This window comes from Natator depressus, chromosome 28, assembly GCF_965152275.1.
Source record: "Natator depressus isolate rNatDep1 chromosome 28, rNatDep2.hap1, whole genome shotgun sequence".
In the NCBI taxonomy this organism is placed as follows: domain Eukaryota; kingdom Metazoa; phylum Chordata; order Testudines; family Cheloniidae; genus Natator; species Natator depressus.
Genome location: NC_134261.1, coordinates 3,104,606 through 3,121,858, shown reverse-complemented (window position 1 = coordinate 3,121,858; position 17,253 = coordinate 3,104,606). Strand labels below are relative to the sequence as shown.

Here is a 17,253-nt window from a genome sequence, read left to right as displayed (position 1 = left end):
TGGGTACTGGTGGGGATGTATGGGGTGTGGATGGGTGTGACGTGGGTGTGTATGGAGGGCTGGGTGCTGGTGGATGGTAATGGGGGTGTGTGGGGTGGATGTTTTAGGATAGGGGAGGTGTGATTGGGTGGCCTGGGACATATTTTGGGAGTCCATGAGGCATGTTTTGCAGTGGGGAGGGAATCGGACACCTGCTCCCTAAGGCCAGGCTGGCTTGTTCCCTCTGCCCCTGCCCTTTTCTCCCCGAGGGCAATGTGCCCTCGGCAGCAGGTGTGGGGTTTGCGGGTGTGCACTGGGCCGAGCCCCATAGGGGCTGGGCTGCCTCGGCTTCCCTCGCTGAGCCCTTCAGACATGGCTCCGGCTGCTGCTGGAGACTGAAGCGGGCAGCCAGGCCGGGCATGGCTCTGACCCCCCATCCCTGCTCTCCCTCAGGCAAGAACGTGTCCAAGCCCCCAGGAAGGCAAAGCGGAGGAGGCAGAGCTGGGGAGCACCGAGCAGAGGGGGACCCGGCTGCGGTACGTTGACTTGTATTTTTTAAATGGGGGAGGGAGTCAGGGACAGGAGCCCCTGGGGCCTGGCAGTGGTGTGGGCTGGGGGAGTGGGAGACTGAATGGGGGAGAGCCCAGTGGTGGTGCTGATGGTGGGGGGAGAATTGGATACACAATCTGGATTAGCTGGGCGTGAGGAATGCTGTGGGGAGGGTTTTCAGGGGGGTAGGTCTCGGGAGTGAGGAGCAGGGCCGGCCTTGGGGGTGGGTGGGCTGGGCGACTGCTCAGGGTGGGTCCCCCCAAGCTCCCACCCTCACACCGCCTCTTCCCCCAAACACCCCACCCTCACACCGCCTCTTCCCCCCAAAGACCCCCCCACTCGCTCCTCCCCACCCCCTTTCCCTCTTTGCTCACCCTTGCAGCCAGTAAGAAATGATGGTGCTCTGCCCCCCGTGTCTGGCACCCCTGCTCCTGCCTCCTCCCCCCACTTGGAGCTGCCCCTGGGAGCCTCCTGTGTGCTGAGCGGAGAAGGGGGGGCTGATCTTGGCTGACCCCATCACCCCATTAGCTAAACCCATAACTGTAGAGACTCTGCAGATGAAGGCTGCTTATTTTCAAATTGTATTTTTAGTTATATCTGTAAAATACCGGAGAATTCCTATGACACCTAAACGCCAAAATAATTAGACAAATAAATTCTTGTTCTTAATAAAGAGAAAAAAACCCCTTAATCATGTATGTTAAAACTAAGTAAATACATTTTTAGTGGAGTGAAAAACAACTGACTAAAATAGAGGTGGTAATGGCAGTAACCCGGGGGTGCCTGTTTGAGAAAGCAAGCAGGTTTTCAGCAGATTCTATTTATTTTCATTGATCTCTACTAAAGAGTGTACAAAGTATCAAACTGGTGTTCCTGAGATCTGCGTTAAAGAAGCGTTAAACGAGCTATAAGCCAATTAACAACCCCCAGTTTTTCCCTTTCCCCTCTGTACCTGATGACATGCCGGGTGGGGAATTCCATACCACCCTGGATGCATATCACCAAGAAGTGTCCAGGCACTGCAGACATTGGATTGCACTTTGCTTGGGAGCTGGATAGGGGAAAAGGCAGCTTCTGAGGCTTAATTTAGCACCGTATTTTGTGTTTATTCATAGATTTTAAAGGCAGGTTAAATCTCTGTGAACATCTGATCTGACCTGCTACATAACTGTCCAGAGAATTTTACCCAGTGAGTCCTACATGGACCCCCAACACCTTCCCATTGAACTAGGACAGATCACTCAGAAAGTCATCGTGTTTGGATGTAAAGATGTGAAATGCTACGGGGGAAAACTGGCCCGTATTTCAGGCTTAAATTCTGCAATTTCTATATCTAAGCATAAAACTCAGGTCCACCCTGGCCACGAATTCAGCCCAGACCTGCTGGATGGGAGACAAGAATTCTCCCACTGAACCACAAGTGTGCAAAATATTAAAAGTGACCTGTGCACTGCCTACTGGCAGAGCCCCTCTCTGCTACATGGCGCAGGAGTGTGGCTGATCCTCCCGGGAGCTCTCTGCTGCTGGTCAGACTGGAATTCTTTGGGAATTAAGTTATTAATGATATGGAGATTAATGGGTTGAAGTTACATGTGCCCTGTGCCTTTAAGGGATTGGAGCTAACAGTGAAGAGGCCACAGAGCTGGGGAGCTGGGTGTGGTCCCTCAGAAGTTGTTGTGTGTTGGTGAGATGGCGCAGGTGTGGGGATTGTGCAAGGTGTGGTGTTTACAGGCACATCTAATGTTTAACAAAATGCCATTTTTAAAACCACCCTTGTCTGGCCATGGAACAGGAGCTCTTTGAGATGGGGTGTGTCTTTCATAATCCTCAAGAAACTAGATCCAACAACACAGCATTACAGGGAGTATAGCTCAGTGGTAGAGCATTTGACTGCAGATCAAGAGGTCCCTGGTTCAAATCCAGGTGCTCCCTTGGAAATTTTTTTTTTTTAAATGGAAATATATTTTCATCTCCATCTCTGCTATGTTCAGAAATTCCACTGAATGGGGATGCTTGAAAAGAATTGGGACACTTAACATTTCCCTATGCAAATGTATAAAAACTTAGCAAACCCATCCATCAGCTGAAATTAATTCCAGTCCTCTGAGGCTCTAGTTTATGTTTTCATGGATTAATCAAAGGTATAATATGATGCATATTTGCAGGTCCTTGTTCTGCAGGGAATATGCTGTGCAGAAGAACAAGAACCACATCCATTTGGGGCTCAGGAGTCTGACGAGCAAAGGGACCTTGTTTCAGAGTAACAGCCGTGTTAGTCTGTATTCACAAAAAGAAAAGGAGGACTTGTGGCACCTTAGAGACTAACCAATTTATTTGAGCATAAGCTTTTGTGAGCTACAGCTCACTTCATTGGCTCCTTCACATTCATCCAGCAGCAGCTGGGCCCCCAGGACAAAGCACAAGTACAAGCCAGTGGCTCTGAGCAGGAAAAGAGCCCCCAAGAAGCTGGTCAGAGCTGCCAGGATCCCCAGAAAGGCCACCCATGTCCATGTCCAGGAATAGTCCGAAGAAAGTGGTGGCTGCAGTAGGGACAAAAAAAGGCAGAGAATAGCCCCCAAAAGATCAAAGCTGCCAAGCCCCAGAAGGTGGTCAAGAAGCCACCGGAAAGCAAGACAGGAGAGAGCCAGGCTAAAACCACCCCAAAGCCAAGGCTAAGAAGGTGGCCCTGAAAAGGAGTGAAGAGATTTCCAGGGGGAAGATTTCTGCTCCCCAGATGCTCTTGTAAGAATGACCATGGACGTCCCAGAAAGAGCCAGATCCCCCAGGACAAGCCACCCCACGGAGAGTAAAGCAAGGTGGTGGCAACGGGGTGTGTGAGAGGCGGGTGTTTGTCTCCCAGAGGGGTGGCGCTGTGTTTAGTGAAACACCTCCCAGGTGAGGTTGAAGCACTGACGAGGTAGCCTGCCCATAGCTCCTGCATGAGTTTGTGATCTGCTTCTGCTGTCTAAGAGGGACACTCTCTATTTGAGGCACATGGGACACCTCTGTGAGGATGATCGGTTCCAAAACGCTGGGTTCAATGAAAGATGGGACCATAGGAGGGGAAGGTGAATGGCAGCGCCACACAGGGTCATAATATTCAGACCTGGGGCCTCACTTTCACTTCCCCTCTGTTTTCCATCACTCATTCCCTAGCAAACAGACCCTCCACACACACACACAGAGTCACACCCCCTCTCCCTTTCCCTCACACACTCCATTGGATACAGCCTCTCGGTGACTCCCCCAGATGGGGGCTTGTCTCTGCATCTCCCCAGCAGGGAAGGAGGGAGGCTGAAGGACCACAGGAGATAGGTGGGGCTAGACAGGAATGGAAAAGACACTTCCTCCACCTCTTCTTAAAAGACACCCTAATCTTACCCTTGGAGAGTTCCAGCACTGGGTGGGCTCAAACCACCCACCTCCCCATAAACAGCTGGTAGCAGGAACCAGAGTTACAGCAGAAGGATGGCCACCCATTACTGTTGCTGTCTTCCTGGGGACTTGAACATGGATTTGTTGTAGCTCATGCAAACACCGCCCCCAAATCCATCCATGAGACAAAGGCCCAAATGTGGGCTGCAGTAGTGCAATTGGTTAGCGCACAGTACTTATGGAGCAGTGCTGGGGGAGCGAGGCTGAGGTTGAAGTTGTGAGTTCAAGGCTCACCTGGAGCACTGGTTTTCCTTAAGCAAATGGTTTCTGTCCAGCTCAGAAGACACGGAGGAAAGGAGACTTCAGGGTCTGTCCCTTTCACTTGTTACTTTGTCTGCAGCAGTGGTTCTCAACTTATTTGCCATTGTGGGCCACATATGCAACTCTCTGTGTATTATGTGGGCCACATCCACACAATATATATACTCCTTGTATGTCGCTGCGGATGTCACATGGGCCACACGTGTGCTGATTGGGCCGCAAGTGGCCAATGGGCCCCAGGTGGAGAACCACAGAGTGCCGGGCAGAATCTACAGCTTTATGATACTCTGCTGTTCACCAACCCTCTGGGTCACAATGACTCAAGCAGAGCACTGCCCATCCTGCGAGTCTTGACCCCCTGACCCACGCCCCCATCTACTCCTGGGGGAATTCTGCGCCACTGCGCACAAGCAGAATTCAAATCTGGCACAGAATTTTTCCCCCTCAGAAAATACGTTCTGGCCAAGAAATGCTGCAGTTCTGCCTTTTGCCCACCAGAAGCTGCGTTGGCACCAGAATGGCCAGCAGTAGGAACTTCACTCCTGGGGCAATTCTGCGGCACTGCACATGTGCAGAATTCATGGGCCGTGCCATAAACGTACAGCTCAGGGTAGCATAAAATCCCTGCTTTACCTGTAAAGGGTTAAGAAGCTCAGATAACCTGGTTGGCATCTGACCAAAAGGACCAATAAGGGGAGAAGATACTTTCAGATCTGTGGGGGGAAGGGTTTGGCTTTGGCTCTTTGTGTGTGTTCTCTCGGGAGACGAAGAGAGAGCCCAAGCAAGTAATCTAGCTCCTACTGAATGACACATCTAAACTTACAGAAATAGTAAGTAATAGCAAGGAAATGCGTTCGAGTATCTTTTCTTTTAGCTTGTGAATTTTCCCTGTGCTAAGACAGAGGTTTATCCCTATTTTTTGTAACTTTAAAGTTTTGCCTAGAGGGGAATCCTCTGTGTTTTGAATCTGATTACCCTGTAAAATTACCTTCCATCCTGATCTTACCGAGGTGCTTCTTTTTTTTTTTTATAATAAAATTCTGTTGTTAAGAACCTGATTGGTTTTTTGGATCCTAAAAACCCAAGGGCCTGGTTTGGTGCTCACCTTGTTTACCTATCTGGTTGGTAGATTATTCTCAAGACTCCCCAGGAAAAGGGGTGAAGGGCTTGGGGGGGTGGGATATTTTAGGGAAACGGGAACTCCAAGTGGTCCTTTTCCTGAATCTTTGTTTAACTCACTTGGTGGTGGCAGCAGTACCCATCCAAGGACAAGAAAGGATTTGTGCCTTGGGGAAGTTTTTAACCTAAGCTGGTAAGAATAAGCTTAGGGGGGTCTTTCATGCGGGTCCCCACATCTGTACCCCAGAGTTCAGAGTGGGGAGGGAACCCTGACAGGCCACACAGAATTTTTTTTTCTCTGCAGAAAATACATCCTGCTGGAAATGTGCTACAGTTCTACCTTTAGCCAACAGGGGCTGCTGTCCTGCCAGAACAGAGAGCAGCCATTCTCAAGCTTCAGCCGCAGATAGCCTAGAGAAGAAGCTGGGATCCTCACAGTGCCCTGCCTGTGGGGCCAGGTCAAGAGGCATGGGATATGGGGGTTGGACATCGTGGGGCACATGGGGCTGTTGGGTGTCACAGATTGGGGTTCAGAAGAGCTCATGGAGGGGGGATAGACTGGGGTGGAGGCTGAATGGGAATGGAGGTGCAGGGACACATGGGGAAGGGGGAAGGAGGGTTGGCTGAGTGGGTGTGCAGGGACACATAGGGACAGAGGGAGGGGGTGCAGGGACATGGGGAGAGAGGGTGGCTGAGTGGGGGTGCTGGGATACATGCGGATGATAGTGCAGAGACACATGGGGACAAGGGCAGATGTGTCTGACTGATTGGGAGAGGCTTGGGGTTAGCCAGGGGCTGCATGGGAGAGGCTCCCCATCTCCCTAACAATCCCACCCTTGACCCCCCCCCCCAAAAAAAAGCCTGTTCCATACTTCTCCCACACACATCCAACAACCTTCCAGGTTCACCCCAAGCTACTTGCCTCTCCCTCTGCTCCTCTGTTATCCCTGACTCCCACAAGCCTTTGCACTGCTTCTGATGGGTGCAGGAAATACAGTTCTGCACTGTAATTTCAATGAATTACTCATTGTTCTCTATCAATATGCCTAGTAAGGAACCTATTTGTCAAAAAAAAATTACCAGAATGTTTTTTTTGTCTGTATTGTTACAGAAATACTTGCTGACAGATATTTTTAAATATATTTCCAGAATAATTGAAATTGGCATGATTATACTGAGTTATTTTGACACATAAGTGCACAGAATTTTTATTTTTTTGGCACCAAATTCTCCTGGGAGTATCAATCTTTGCTCCCCAAACCACCCTCCTGCACTCCCCCTAGGCTGTGAGGCCCAAAACCTGCCTGGCTTTCTGTATGTTGATGGGTTTGGGGTGTTTTTTTTGTCTGCTGTGTTGATGTGTATGTGGATCCTGTGTGATTTTGTGGATGTGTTGCATAGTTCTCTCTCTGTGTGTATATGATTTTTGCATGTGAATTGTTTTTTGTATGGTGTAACTTGGTATTTTATTTTATATTTATATTATATTTTAATTTTATTTTGTGGTTTTTGAGCTTTCTTGTGTGCTTTTTCTGTGTTTTTGGGGTGGATTTGTTATATGCATGTTTTGTGTGGCTTTGCTTTATGTGCATAAGGCTCTGTGTACTGTTTGGTTATGTGTGTGCGTGGTTTTTGTTTATGTCTGTGCACTATATAGTTTTCTCTAGGTTTGTGTGTGTGTGTGTTTATATCTTCATGTGTAAATTCACTGTAACTTTTCAAAAAATCCACACATTTGCCTATTTTCACCAGGAATTTTTCTCCATCAACAAATTCTCCAATGTTCCCTACCAAAGAATTTGCTCTTGGATGGCATCAAATTAACCTATGAAATTCTGAGGTTAAGAACTTCATCCCCTATCAGGGATTCTTCCTTAGACTCAGTGGATCAAGAGTTGGAAAATTAACCTAATTCAGTTTAAAGGCAAAGCTTCACTGAGAGTTGAACTTCCGCGCCCTGGTTTACAAAATGAGAAACAGAGCCAGGAAAAGTACAACTTCTTTTTGATTCATGGAATGAATAAAGAGAGTGCTATTTAAGGGTTTGTTTCACACATTTTAAAACCAGACAGGATCTTTGTAAACACCCAGTCTGATCTCCTGTCTAACACAGGCCAGAGAACTGCCCCCAAAGAATTCCTTTTCAACTAGAACACATTTTTTAAAAAAAATCCAATTTTGATTTGAAAATTGCCAGGAATGGAGAATCCACCAGGACTGTGGGTAAGATTTTCAATGGTTAATTCCCTTGCCTGTCAGAAAGCACACCTAATTTCCAATCTGAATTTGTCTAGCCTCACTTCCAGCCATCGGCTGATGTTATACATTTGTCTTCTAGATTGAAGAACCTGTTACCAAGTATTTGTTTCCCATGTAGGTACTTCTGGACTAGGGTCATCACCCTCTAACCTTTTCTGAGCGCTTTGTGTCTGTCACGACAAGGCCGGGTTTCGAAGCCTGGCATCCTTCTCGTGGCTCTGCTGACTCCTCTCAAGTTTTTCATCCTCCTTCTTGAACTATGGACCTCAGAACTGGACACGTGATTCCAGCAGTGGACCCCTCCAGCACCTCCATGTAGGGGCAGCCAGGGGGCTCTGCTCTCATGCTGCCCCTGCCCCAAGTGCAGACCCCCCAGCTCCCATTGGCTGGGCACCATGGCCAATGGGAGCTGCAGGGGTGGTGCCTGCAGATGGGGCAGCGTGCAGAGCTGCCTGGCCGCGCCTCTGCGTAGGAGCCGGAGAAGGGACATGCCGCTTCTTCTGGGAGTCCCTTGAGGTAAGCACTGCCTGGAGTCTGTAGCCCTGAGCTTCCCCCTGTGCCACAAACCCCTGCCCCAGCCCTGATCCCCCTCCCAGCCTCCAAACCCCTCAGTCCCAGCCCAGAGCACCCTCCTATACCCCAAACCTCTGATCCCCAGCCCCCCTGCGAGCCCTCACCCCCCCCGTCCCAGCCCGGATCCCCCTCCCACAGCCTGAACTCCTCATTTCTGGCCCCACCCCAGAGCCCACACCCCCAGCCAGAGCCCTCATCCCAACCCGAATTTTGTGAGCATTCATGGCCCGCCACACAATTTCTATTCCCAGATGTGGCTGTGAGGCCAAAAAAGCTCAACCACCCCAGTCTACTCCACAGTGCTAGAGCAGGGTAACGGCGGCATTTTAAGTGCAGGCGGCCTAAGAGCGAGACCAGATCTGGCCCAGGCACTAAGACAACAGCACCGACAACACACCGGTGCTTCCGTAGTTGGCAGGATTCGAACCTGTGCAGGGAGACCCCAATGGATTTCTAGTCCATCGCCTTAACCACTCGGCCACAACTACTTGATGGATGGTTGCTTCCTGACACTGTGATTCTGTTCTCACTGAATCGTCACTTCAAATGGTTTGCTCAGACCAGCTTCCCCAGCACACTCGTGGCTGTGCGGTTGTGTAAGTGTGTCCATGGCTGAACAGCGAGAATTCCTGCCCATTTCCCTTCCAGCTGGAGCAGGATTCGAGTGTGTCTGGGTTAACGACATCGCTGTAGATTGTTGTTTGTTCCCCACTCTGACAATTCAAATCTTTCCTATTTAAATCTCCAGCACATCATTCCAATAGCCGGGGCCAGGATTTCTTTGGGGCACTGTCAGGGCAGAAGGTGCCCACGTCCCCTCTGTCTGACCACTGCCATTGCAGGAGAGACGGGTGCACTGGAATTGAATGCCCTGGCTCAGACAAGAGACACAGGGAGGTTTTGCTGTACATGGATCTGTGCAAAGGAAATTGTGTCTCTGTGTGAAATTGAGGCGGGAAATGAGACCTCCCCATGGTGGCCCAATGCCCTAAGGAATGTGGGTGAAGGACTTGGGCTGAGAAACTATTTAACAGAGAAATCCTGACCCCCTGCTCTGGGAACAGGAACGGGACTGTCTGAATTGTCAGAGTGGGGAACGAACAACAATCTACAGCGATGTTGTTAACACAAACACACTCCGATCATGCTCCAGCTGGAAGGGAAATGGGCAGGAATTCTCGCTGTTCAGCCATGGACACACTTACACAACCGCACAGCCATTGAGTGTGCTGTGGAAGCTGGTCTGAGCAAACAATTTGAAGTGATAATTCAGTGAGAACAGAATCGTAGTGTCAGGAAGTAACCATCCATCAAGTAGTTGTGGCTGAGTGGTTAAGGGATGGACTAGAAATCCATTGGGGTCTCCCTGCGCAGGTTCGAATCCTCCTGACTCCGGAAGCACCGGTGTGTTGTCATTGCTGTTGTCACAGTGCTAACTGGGGCCAGATATCATCTCAGTCTTAGGCTGCTTATGCTTGTGACCTAGCACCCTGGAGTAGACCCGGGGTGGGTGAGTTTTTGTTCCCGGCCAATGGGAGCTGCAGAGGTGGCGCTTGGGGTGGGGGCAGCATGCAGAGCGGAGCCCCCTGGCTGCCCCTATGAGTAGGAGCCGGTGGGGTCCATCCCACTGCTTCCAGGAGCCGTATGGAGCATATGAGTAGGAGCCAGTGGAGTCCATCCCACTGCTTCCAGGCCACCGACCCTGTTCCTGGCTGGAGCACTGGAGCGGGGCAAGCCCCAGGCCCCGTTCCCCAGCAGGAGCTCAAGGGCCAGATTAAAACAGCTGGTGGGCTGGATCCGGCCCATGGGCCATAATTTGCCCACCCCTAGCCCAAGGAATGTAGGTGAAGGACTCGGGCTGAGAAATGATTTAACAGGGGTTTTGTATAAATTTCTTGCCCTGATTAAAATCTATGGCTAAAAGGCAGCCATTGTTGTTAGTACTTGTACCTGTGGGTGTCAAGTCCATTGCCTTAACCAGGGGTAGTCGATTATTTTATCAAGATCCAAATTTCCTAGTCAAGGTATAGTGAAGTTTTAGTGGGGGAGGTCTAGGTGGGAAACACTATTTCACGAGGAGGGTGGTGAAGCACTGGAATGGGTTCCCTAGAGAGGTGGTGGGATCTCCCTCCTTAGAGGTTTTTAAGGGTGGCCTGGCTGGGATGATTTAGTTGGGGTTGATCCTGCTTTGAGCAGGGGGTTGGACTAGATACCTCCTGAGGTCCCTTCCAACCCTGATCTTCTATGATTGTAAGGTCTAGACTCCAGAGAAAATAATACACTGATGATAATAAGAAGTATATAAAAAGATTTTGCAGTCACTCGGGGCTTAACTATGCAGACTGTGTCGTGTTTCAGTCCTTATATCTGGTGCCACCGCCTTTCCCTTTAGCCTTGTCGTTTACCAAGGGTAAAACTAAACCTCTCTTCAGACACAAGGGAGTGTTTGTGTTCATTCCTGCGAGCTACACAGGGGTTTGATGTTGCTGCCTTCAATTCTCTGGCTCTGCCGGAATAAGGAACAATTCAGGCTGTCACTGAACTGAAGGAGGGAGATGATTTTTTGACTGGGAGGCACCCGTCCTCTTAAAGGTGTTTGTCTGGCAGGCAGCCCTGGTTCCCAGGTCTCTCCTGAGGGAAGAAAGTTTTGATGCAAAAGACGAAAACTTTTAAGGGAGAGGAGGGAAAGGTGATGGCCACATGATGGGGCCGGTCTGAATCACAACAGGGTTCTTTCACGTGGGATGACTCTGCACACTGACTGATCTCCACGCCCTTGGATTTGAAGAGATGTTTAATTTAGCCCTTGGAAAACTACAAGACTAAAGCAATTTTGTGGGTGGTTACACTAGGACTGAAGGATTAGTTAGTGCTCTAATGAATTGTAAAAAAACCAAACCCAGTTAATTTAAATGTGAGCTGCCTGGTGTTAACGGCTGGTTTCCCCAGGTCAGTTCCAAACGTTCTAGAAACACCCTGGGTTCCCTCACGCCTCGGTGGGAACTAAAGGGAATCGTCCCGTGCTGCCCTTGGCTCCAGGCTGATTTATCTGGGGAGGGGACGTGGAATTGATTTGTTTGCTATTGAGAAGGGAGCCAGGCCAGTTCTGGGGGAACGAGAACTCCCAGCATCTTCCCAGCCCACCCAGGCTCCTGGGGGCCCAGCATGTCTGACTCTGGAGTGTGGAGAAGGAACAATTGAGGCAGAGGACAGACAGGGCTGGGCAGATGCCAGGAGCTCAGCACCAGAGGCCTGTACTGGCTCCCTCCTCAGCAGGAAACAATCAGTCCCCACCCTCGGGACAGCAGCCTGGGGCTAAGGGCAGCACCCAGTGGGGCGTTCTCGTCTTGCTCCCACTGGGGTGAGCAGGGACCTGGGGGTGTTTCTAGCTGAGCAGTTGGAACTGATTTGGGAAACCAGCTTTTAATAACAGGCAGCTCACGTTCAGACTAAATTTTGTGACAATTTGCTTTATAATATAAAAGAATTCATACGTAACCGGGCAGCAGTTATTGGACCTCTTTTCTCCTAGTGTTCCCGGCCATAGAAAGAAACGGCTTTTTGGCTTTTCATGATCCGGGAGTCAGGAGACAGGAACACGGTCTAACACAGAGCTTGTAGGTGCAGAGAACAGGACCCCTCAGCCGGGTCCATTCTGGGGGGCAGTGAGCCAGACAACCACGTCTGCACTTCACTCCATGTCCCCAGCCAGCCCCCAACTGAAACTCTCCCCAGCCCCCCCCGCTCTGGGCTTTGTCCCTTTCCCGGGCCAGGAGGTCACCGGATTCCTTTGTTCTCCAACCCTTTAGCTCTAACCTTGCAGGAGGGAAGGGCCCAGGCCATCAGTTGGCAGGAAACAGGGTGACGGTCATTCTCTGCGTCCAGACCTCTGCACACACCTGCCCTCTCCGGCTCTGCAACGATCATACACCCTTATCCCACCCCCTAGATACTTAAGAACTGCAGAGGGGAAACTGAGGCACCCCCACAATATTCAGAGAAAACATTAAGAACAGTCCCCCTTCATCATGTCAGGCCCTTAGGGTGTAAAGTTAAAATCTCAGCACTAGGCAGTAGGTGGGAGCGACAGGGTGTGTGGATTATGGTGAAAGGAGCCCCAAGAACAGCCTGGAAGTCCCTGCTTCGGACACAGGCAGGTTTCTTGTGCATTTAATGTCCCCTTCCAACCTGCGTTTGGGGTTTGATGGGTTTAAAGGACTCCTGGTCAAAGGGAATTTTCATTGCTCTCTTTCTAAGAGTTTACGCCTGGAGTCAGCTTTGCTAGCTAGTTAATATCTAGCTGGCAGCCAGAGCCTATCCGCTTTATATTGATTAAATACTCCTGGGGGAATTCTGCACCACTGCACCATGCAGAATTTTGCAGAATTCCCTGTCTTCCCTGTGGAATTTCTGGCCACTAGGGTGGACTCTTCCGGCTCGTAGGGCCTGGGAGACCCTGCCACACCATGTCTCCCGATGGGACAGTAAAGAAGTTGCAGGAAGTAAAGACTCTGGGGGTGCTGGTGTTTGGGCCGTGGGCTGCCCCATGACTGGGCTCTGTGGGGAGGGGACTGCTGTGGGGCTGCCCCGTGGCTGGTCTCTGCAGGGAGCGGGTTCTGGTGTCTGGGCTGGGGGATGCCCCGCAGCTGGGCTCTGGGGAGATGGGAGTGCAGGTGTCTGGGCTCTGGGTGCCCCACACACCCCCTCCAACACCCCCCCAACTGGAACTGGGTTGTTGTAGGAATTTCTTTAACTCTCCACTCCTGGGGGAATCATTTTTTGCTGTTGTCTGTGTTTGTTGAAAGGTATTTTGAAATAAGTTACCAAAATAATTGAAACGGGAGTGATTATATTGTGTTATTTTGACAAATCAAATATACAGAATTTTCAAATATTGTGTACAGAATTTTTAATTTTTTGGCACAGAATTCCCCTCAGAGTAATTAAAGGGCAAAAAAAACCTCATTAATGCAGAGTTAAGGTTACCCAGTGGAATGTTGTCTGCCTTCAGAACCTCAGCTTCTGAAAAACTCACATGTCTGAAAACTAGGAAACTCAAAGTTAAGGTTGCCCACACAACCTTAACTCTAGGTTTCAGAGTAACAGCCGTGTTAGTCTGTATTCGCAAAAAGAACAGGAGGACTTGTGGCACCTTAGAGACTAACCAATTTATTTGAGCATAAGCTTTCGTGAGCTACAGCTACATCGGAGCTGTTGCATCCGATGAAGTGAGCTGTAGCTCATGAAAGCTTATGCTCAAATAAATTGGTTAGTCTCTAAGGTGCCACAAGTACTCCTTTTCTTTTAACCTTAACTCTGCCCTCTTTCAGTCATTCCCCAATTTTTCCCCCCAAACACAATCATCTTCACTCTGCCAACACCACAATCGCTGAAAGGCACAATCTCTTCACCTCCATTTACAACCCTCCGAACTAGACCCCCAACTTCAGCTGGGCCTGAGCAGATACAACCCCAAGCCAAGGCAAGCCAGATGGCAGTGGTGACTGGCCCTGACCATTACAGTGAAAGCAGAGAAATCCACAATCAATCCACCCCTACTTAGAGATACCCCCCATTCCACAAACCCCTCATGAGGCAGATACAGCCTCAGCCCACCTCTCCCCTCCCAGCTCCCTACTCCTGAAAGCCTGCATAGGGGAGCTCACTTGCGATGCTCTGAGCCCCCGAAGATGCAGTGGGAGCTGAGATGGGTTCTCTCCCCACCCCCCCAGCTGCTCTGTGAGAACCAAAGGGTTAACACAGAGGGAGCTGATAAGGCTCTGACTTGGACTGGCTGATCTCCACCCAGATGCTCTATGGTTCTGAGCCGGGAGCTTATTGAAAGACATGATTTGCTATACATTTTAATGAAATGTATAAAACAAATAAAATGAAGAAGTTCACTAAACCTATTCTTAACACCACTCAGCTAGCTCTGTATAAGTCACTTTCAGTTTCATATAAAATTAAATTCTAGGTTCCATCTGATTAATCAAAAACCAGGAGAGGAGATTCCTCCGTCGCTTTCTCCTCTGATCCATTCAAACCTGCCTCACTCCACAGCACTTCATTGTTATGGAATTGTGTTACTGACAAAAAACAACAGCATTGTCGTAATAGGGGAAAACTACCAAACTTCTCCTGTGCAAATGATCCCAGCTCAGCAGGAAAAAGCCCAGAAGGGGCTCTGTCAACAGACAGAAACTGGGATTTAAATGGGGAATGATCGCACTGTGTTTGGGATCCATTGGAATTCCCCATCCAGCTCTGGGACACTTTCATCTCCAGCCCTAACAAGTTGGATTTAGGATCAATTTGCTATGAAGTGCAGAGACTCTTTGGGAGGTGGAGGGGTAGAATATAGGTGGATAAGCTCCATTTTGGCTCAAACAGAACCCAGCGCTGCTGGAGTGAGCGGGCCTAGTGACGATGATGGGGAAGGAAGGAATCCCGCTGACTCACCCCATTTCCTTCCGGTGTCGTAGAGGTCGAAATGATACATTTGTCCCACTCCTGCTCCTCCTCTTTGTTATATTGAAATAGATTTTCAATAAGGGAAATGGTAAAAAAAAAAAAAAAAACAACAAAAACCAACCTGCTGCCCAGCACAACCTGGACCAGCGTGAGAACAACTGGGAATGAAACAATCTGTCGCCAAAGGGGGAACTTGGTGACTAACACTCGCTCTGCTGGTGGGGTGGCAATATACACGTGATGCTCAGGGCCTGTCTAGACTATGAAAATTGGTGTCGATTAGGACAGGTCAAAGGGGAAGGTGCGAGCTAACCCCAGCCTGGGCTGTGTCAGCACGGCACATACAGCGGGGTGTTGGCACTAGAATCGCCACCCCCAGCAGGCCGACCCCATGGAAAATCCTAGTTGAGACAGGTTGATTTTCGCTCAGTGTAACTACTTGAGGTCACCCCTATTTCCCTCACCTGGGGCTGACGGACACTCCTGGCCAGAGGGACACACTCCCATGATGACTCGCAGGAGAAGGGAGTTGGTAGAAAGGACCACGGGATTCACCCCAGAGAAGGGCGACCTGCAAAACAAAAAGCAGGCAACTCACCTGGGGGAGCTGAGAGAACAGGGTGACGCAAATGGTGCAAACAGCCCGAAAAAGTCGCTATGTGGGAATTAGAAAAGGTCTTTAAAATATACATTTTTTTCCCTCTGCTCTGCACAAAGTTTTATGGTGTGTCTCTATCCTGTGAAATCGCTGATGTCTATTAAGGTGCGAGCTCCGGATCAAACTTTTCCCGCACTCACAGGCTGCTCTCGTGTGTGGATCCTCCGATGAATAATAAGACTTGAGCTCTGAGTGAACTTTCTCCCGCACTCACAGCATTCATAGGGGCGCTCTCCCGTGTGCATTCTCTGATGATTAATAAGGTCCGATTTAAAAGTGAAGCTTTTCCCACACTCAAAGCATTCATAGGGTCTCTCTCCCGTGTGGATCCCCTGATGTCTAATAAGAGATGAGCTCTCAGTGAAGTTCTTGCCGCACTCGGAGCACTCATAGGGTTTCTCTCCTGTGTGGATCCTCCGATGTTTAATAAGGCCTGAGCTCTGAGTGAACTTTTTCCCACACTCGCAGCATGTATAGGGGCGCTCTCCTGTGTGGATTCTCTGGTGATTAACAAGGCCTGAGCGCTGAGTGAACTTCTTCCCGCACTCACAGCACTCATAGGGTCTCTCTCCTGCGTGGCCTGCCTCACGTTTAAGAACGTTTGATTTCTCACTGAACTGTTTCCCCCACTCACAGCATTCATAGGGGCGCTCTCCCGGGTGGATTCTCTGGTGATTAACAAGGCCTGAGAGCTGAGTGAACTTCTTCCCGCACTCACGGCACTCATAGGGACTCTGTTCTGTGTGGCCTCTCTGATGTGCCCTAAGGTTTGATTTCTGACTGAACTGTTTCCCGCACTCGCGGCATTCATAGGGGCGCTCTCCCGTGTGGACCCTCTGATGTTTATTAACGTCTGATTTGAAAGCAAAGCTTTTCCCGCACTCACAGCATTTATACGGTCTCTCTCCTGTGTGGATCCTCTGATGTCTTATGAGGGATGAGCTCCGAGTGAAGCTTTTCCCGCACTCACTGCACTCATAGGGTCTCTCATCTGTGTGGCTTGCCTGGTGTTTAGTAAGGCTTGATTTCTCACTGAACTGTTTCCCGCACTGACAACATTCATAGGGTCTCTCTCCTGTGTGGCTTGTCTGATGTTTCATAAATTTTGATTTCTCAATGAATTGTTTCCCGCACTCAGAGCATTCATAGGGGCGCTCTCCTGTGTGAATCTTCTCATGCTTAAATAGGGCTGAGCTCTGAGCGAATGTTTGCCCGCACTCACAGCATGTATAGGGGCGCTCTCCTGTGTGCATTCGCTGATGATTAATAAGGACTGAGCTCTGAGTGAAGCTTTTCCCGCACTCACAGCACTCATAGGGTCTGTCTCCTGTATGGATTCGCTGATGTCTAGTAAGGGTTGAACTCCGAGTGAAGCTTTTCCCGCACTCACAGCACTCATAGGGTCTCTCTCCTATATGGATTCTTTGATGTCTAATAAGGGTTGAACTCCGAGTGAAACTTTTCCCACACTCACAGCACTCATAGGGTCTCTCTCTTGTGTGGCTTGTCTGATGTGTAATAAGGTTTGATTTCTCGCTGAACTGTTTCCCGCACTCACAGCATTGGTAGGGGTGCTCCCCTGTGTGGATCCGCTGATGTCTAACGAGGGTGGAGTTCAGAGTGAAGTGTTTCCCACACTCAGTGCATGTGTTTTCTCTCTCTCCTGTAGGTATTCTCTGCTGGTCTGTGATTTCCTGGGAGTCCTGGTGAGGCCCCTGACAATTAATGGATTTACCCACTTTCTCCCTGGGCTGGTTTCCCTGCTGCCTCTCCGGCCTGTGCTGGCTCTCACAGGCTTTTCCCTTCACACCACGCCTGGACACATTCCCTTTGGATCCTTGCGATAATCCCCCGCGCGCTTCCCCTTGCTCAGCATCTTCCTGCTCAGGATTCTGCTCCTCGTTCTCATTCACCATCCCAGCACCTGCTAGGACACAGGGAGAAAC

The 17,253-nt window shown here is 49.8% G+C and overlaps 1 protein-coding gene and 2 non-coding genes across 7 annotated transcripts in view; 1 reads left to right on the top strand and 2 right to left on the bottom strand.

Moving 5' to 3' along the window:
• The first annotated feature begins 2,388 nt into the window (after positions 1-2,388).
• Positions 2,389-2,460, top strand: TRNAC-GCA (transfer RNA cysteine (anticodon GCA)). The gene has a single exon. It is a non-coding gene; the product is annotated as a tRNA-Cys (tRNA).
• A 6,121-nt stretch (positions 2,461-8,581) lies between these two features.
• Positions 8,582-8,663, bottom strand: TRNAS-AGA (transfer RNA serine (anticodon AGA)). Its single transcript has one exon. It is a non-coding gene; the product is annotated as a tRNA-Ser (tRNA).
• A 5,184-nt stretch (positions 8,664-13,847) lies between these two features.
• Positions 13,848-17,253, bottom strand: part of LOC141979015 (uncharacterized) — a 37,025-nt gene continuing 33,619 nt past the window's right edge. For 2 of the 5 annotated variants that reach the window (XM_074941469.1, XM_074941470.1), the window contains exon 4: positions 13,849-17,234. In XM_074941469.1, the coding sequence (XP_074797570.1) occupies positions 15,427-17,234 (1,808 nt within the window). In that variant the 3' untranslated portion in view covers positions 13,849-15,426. Of the gene's footprint in view, positions 17,235-17,253 lie in introns of all 5 variants that reach the window. The other 3 variants (XM_074941467.1, XM_074941471.1, XM_074941468.1) reach the window with 3 other exon arrangements.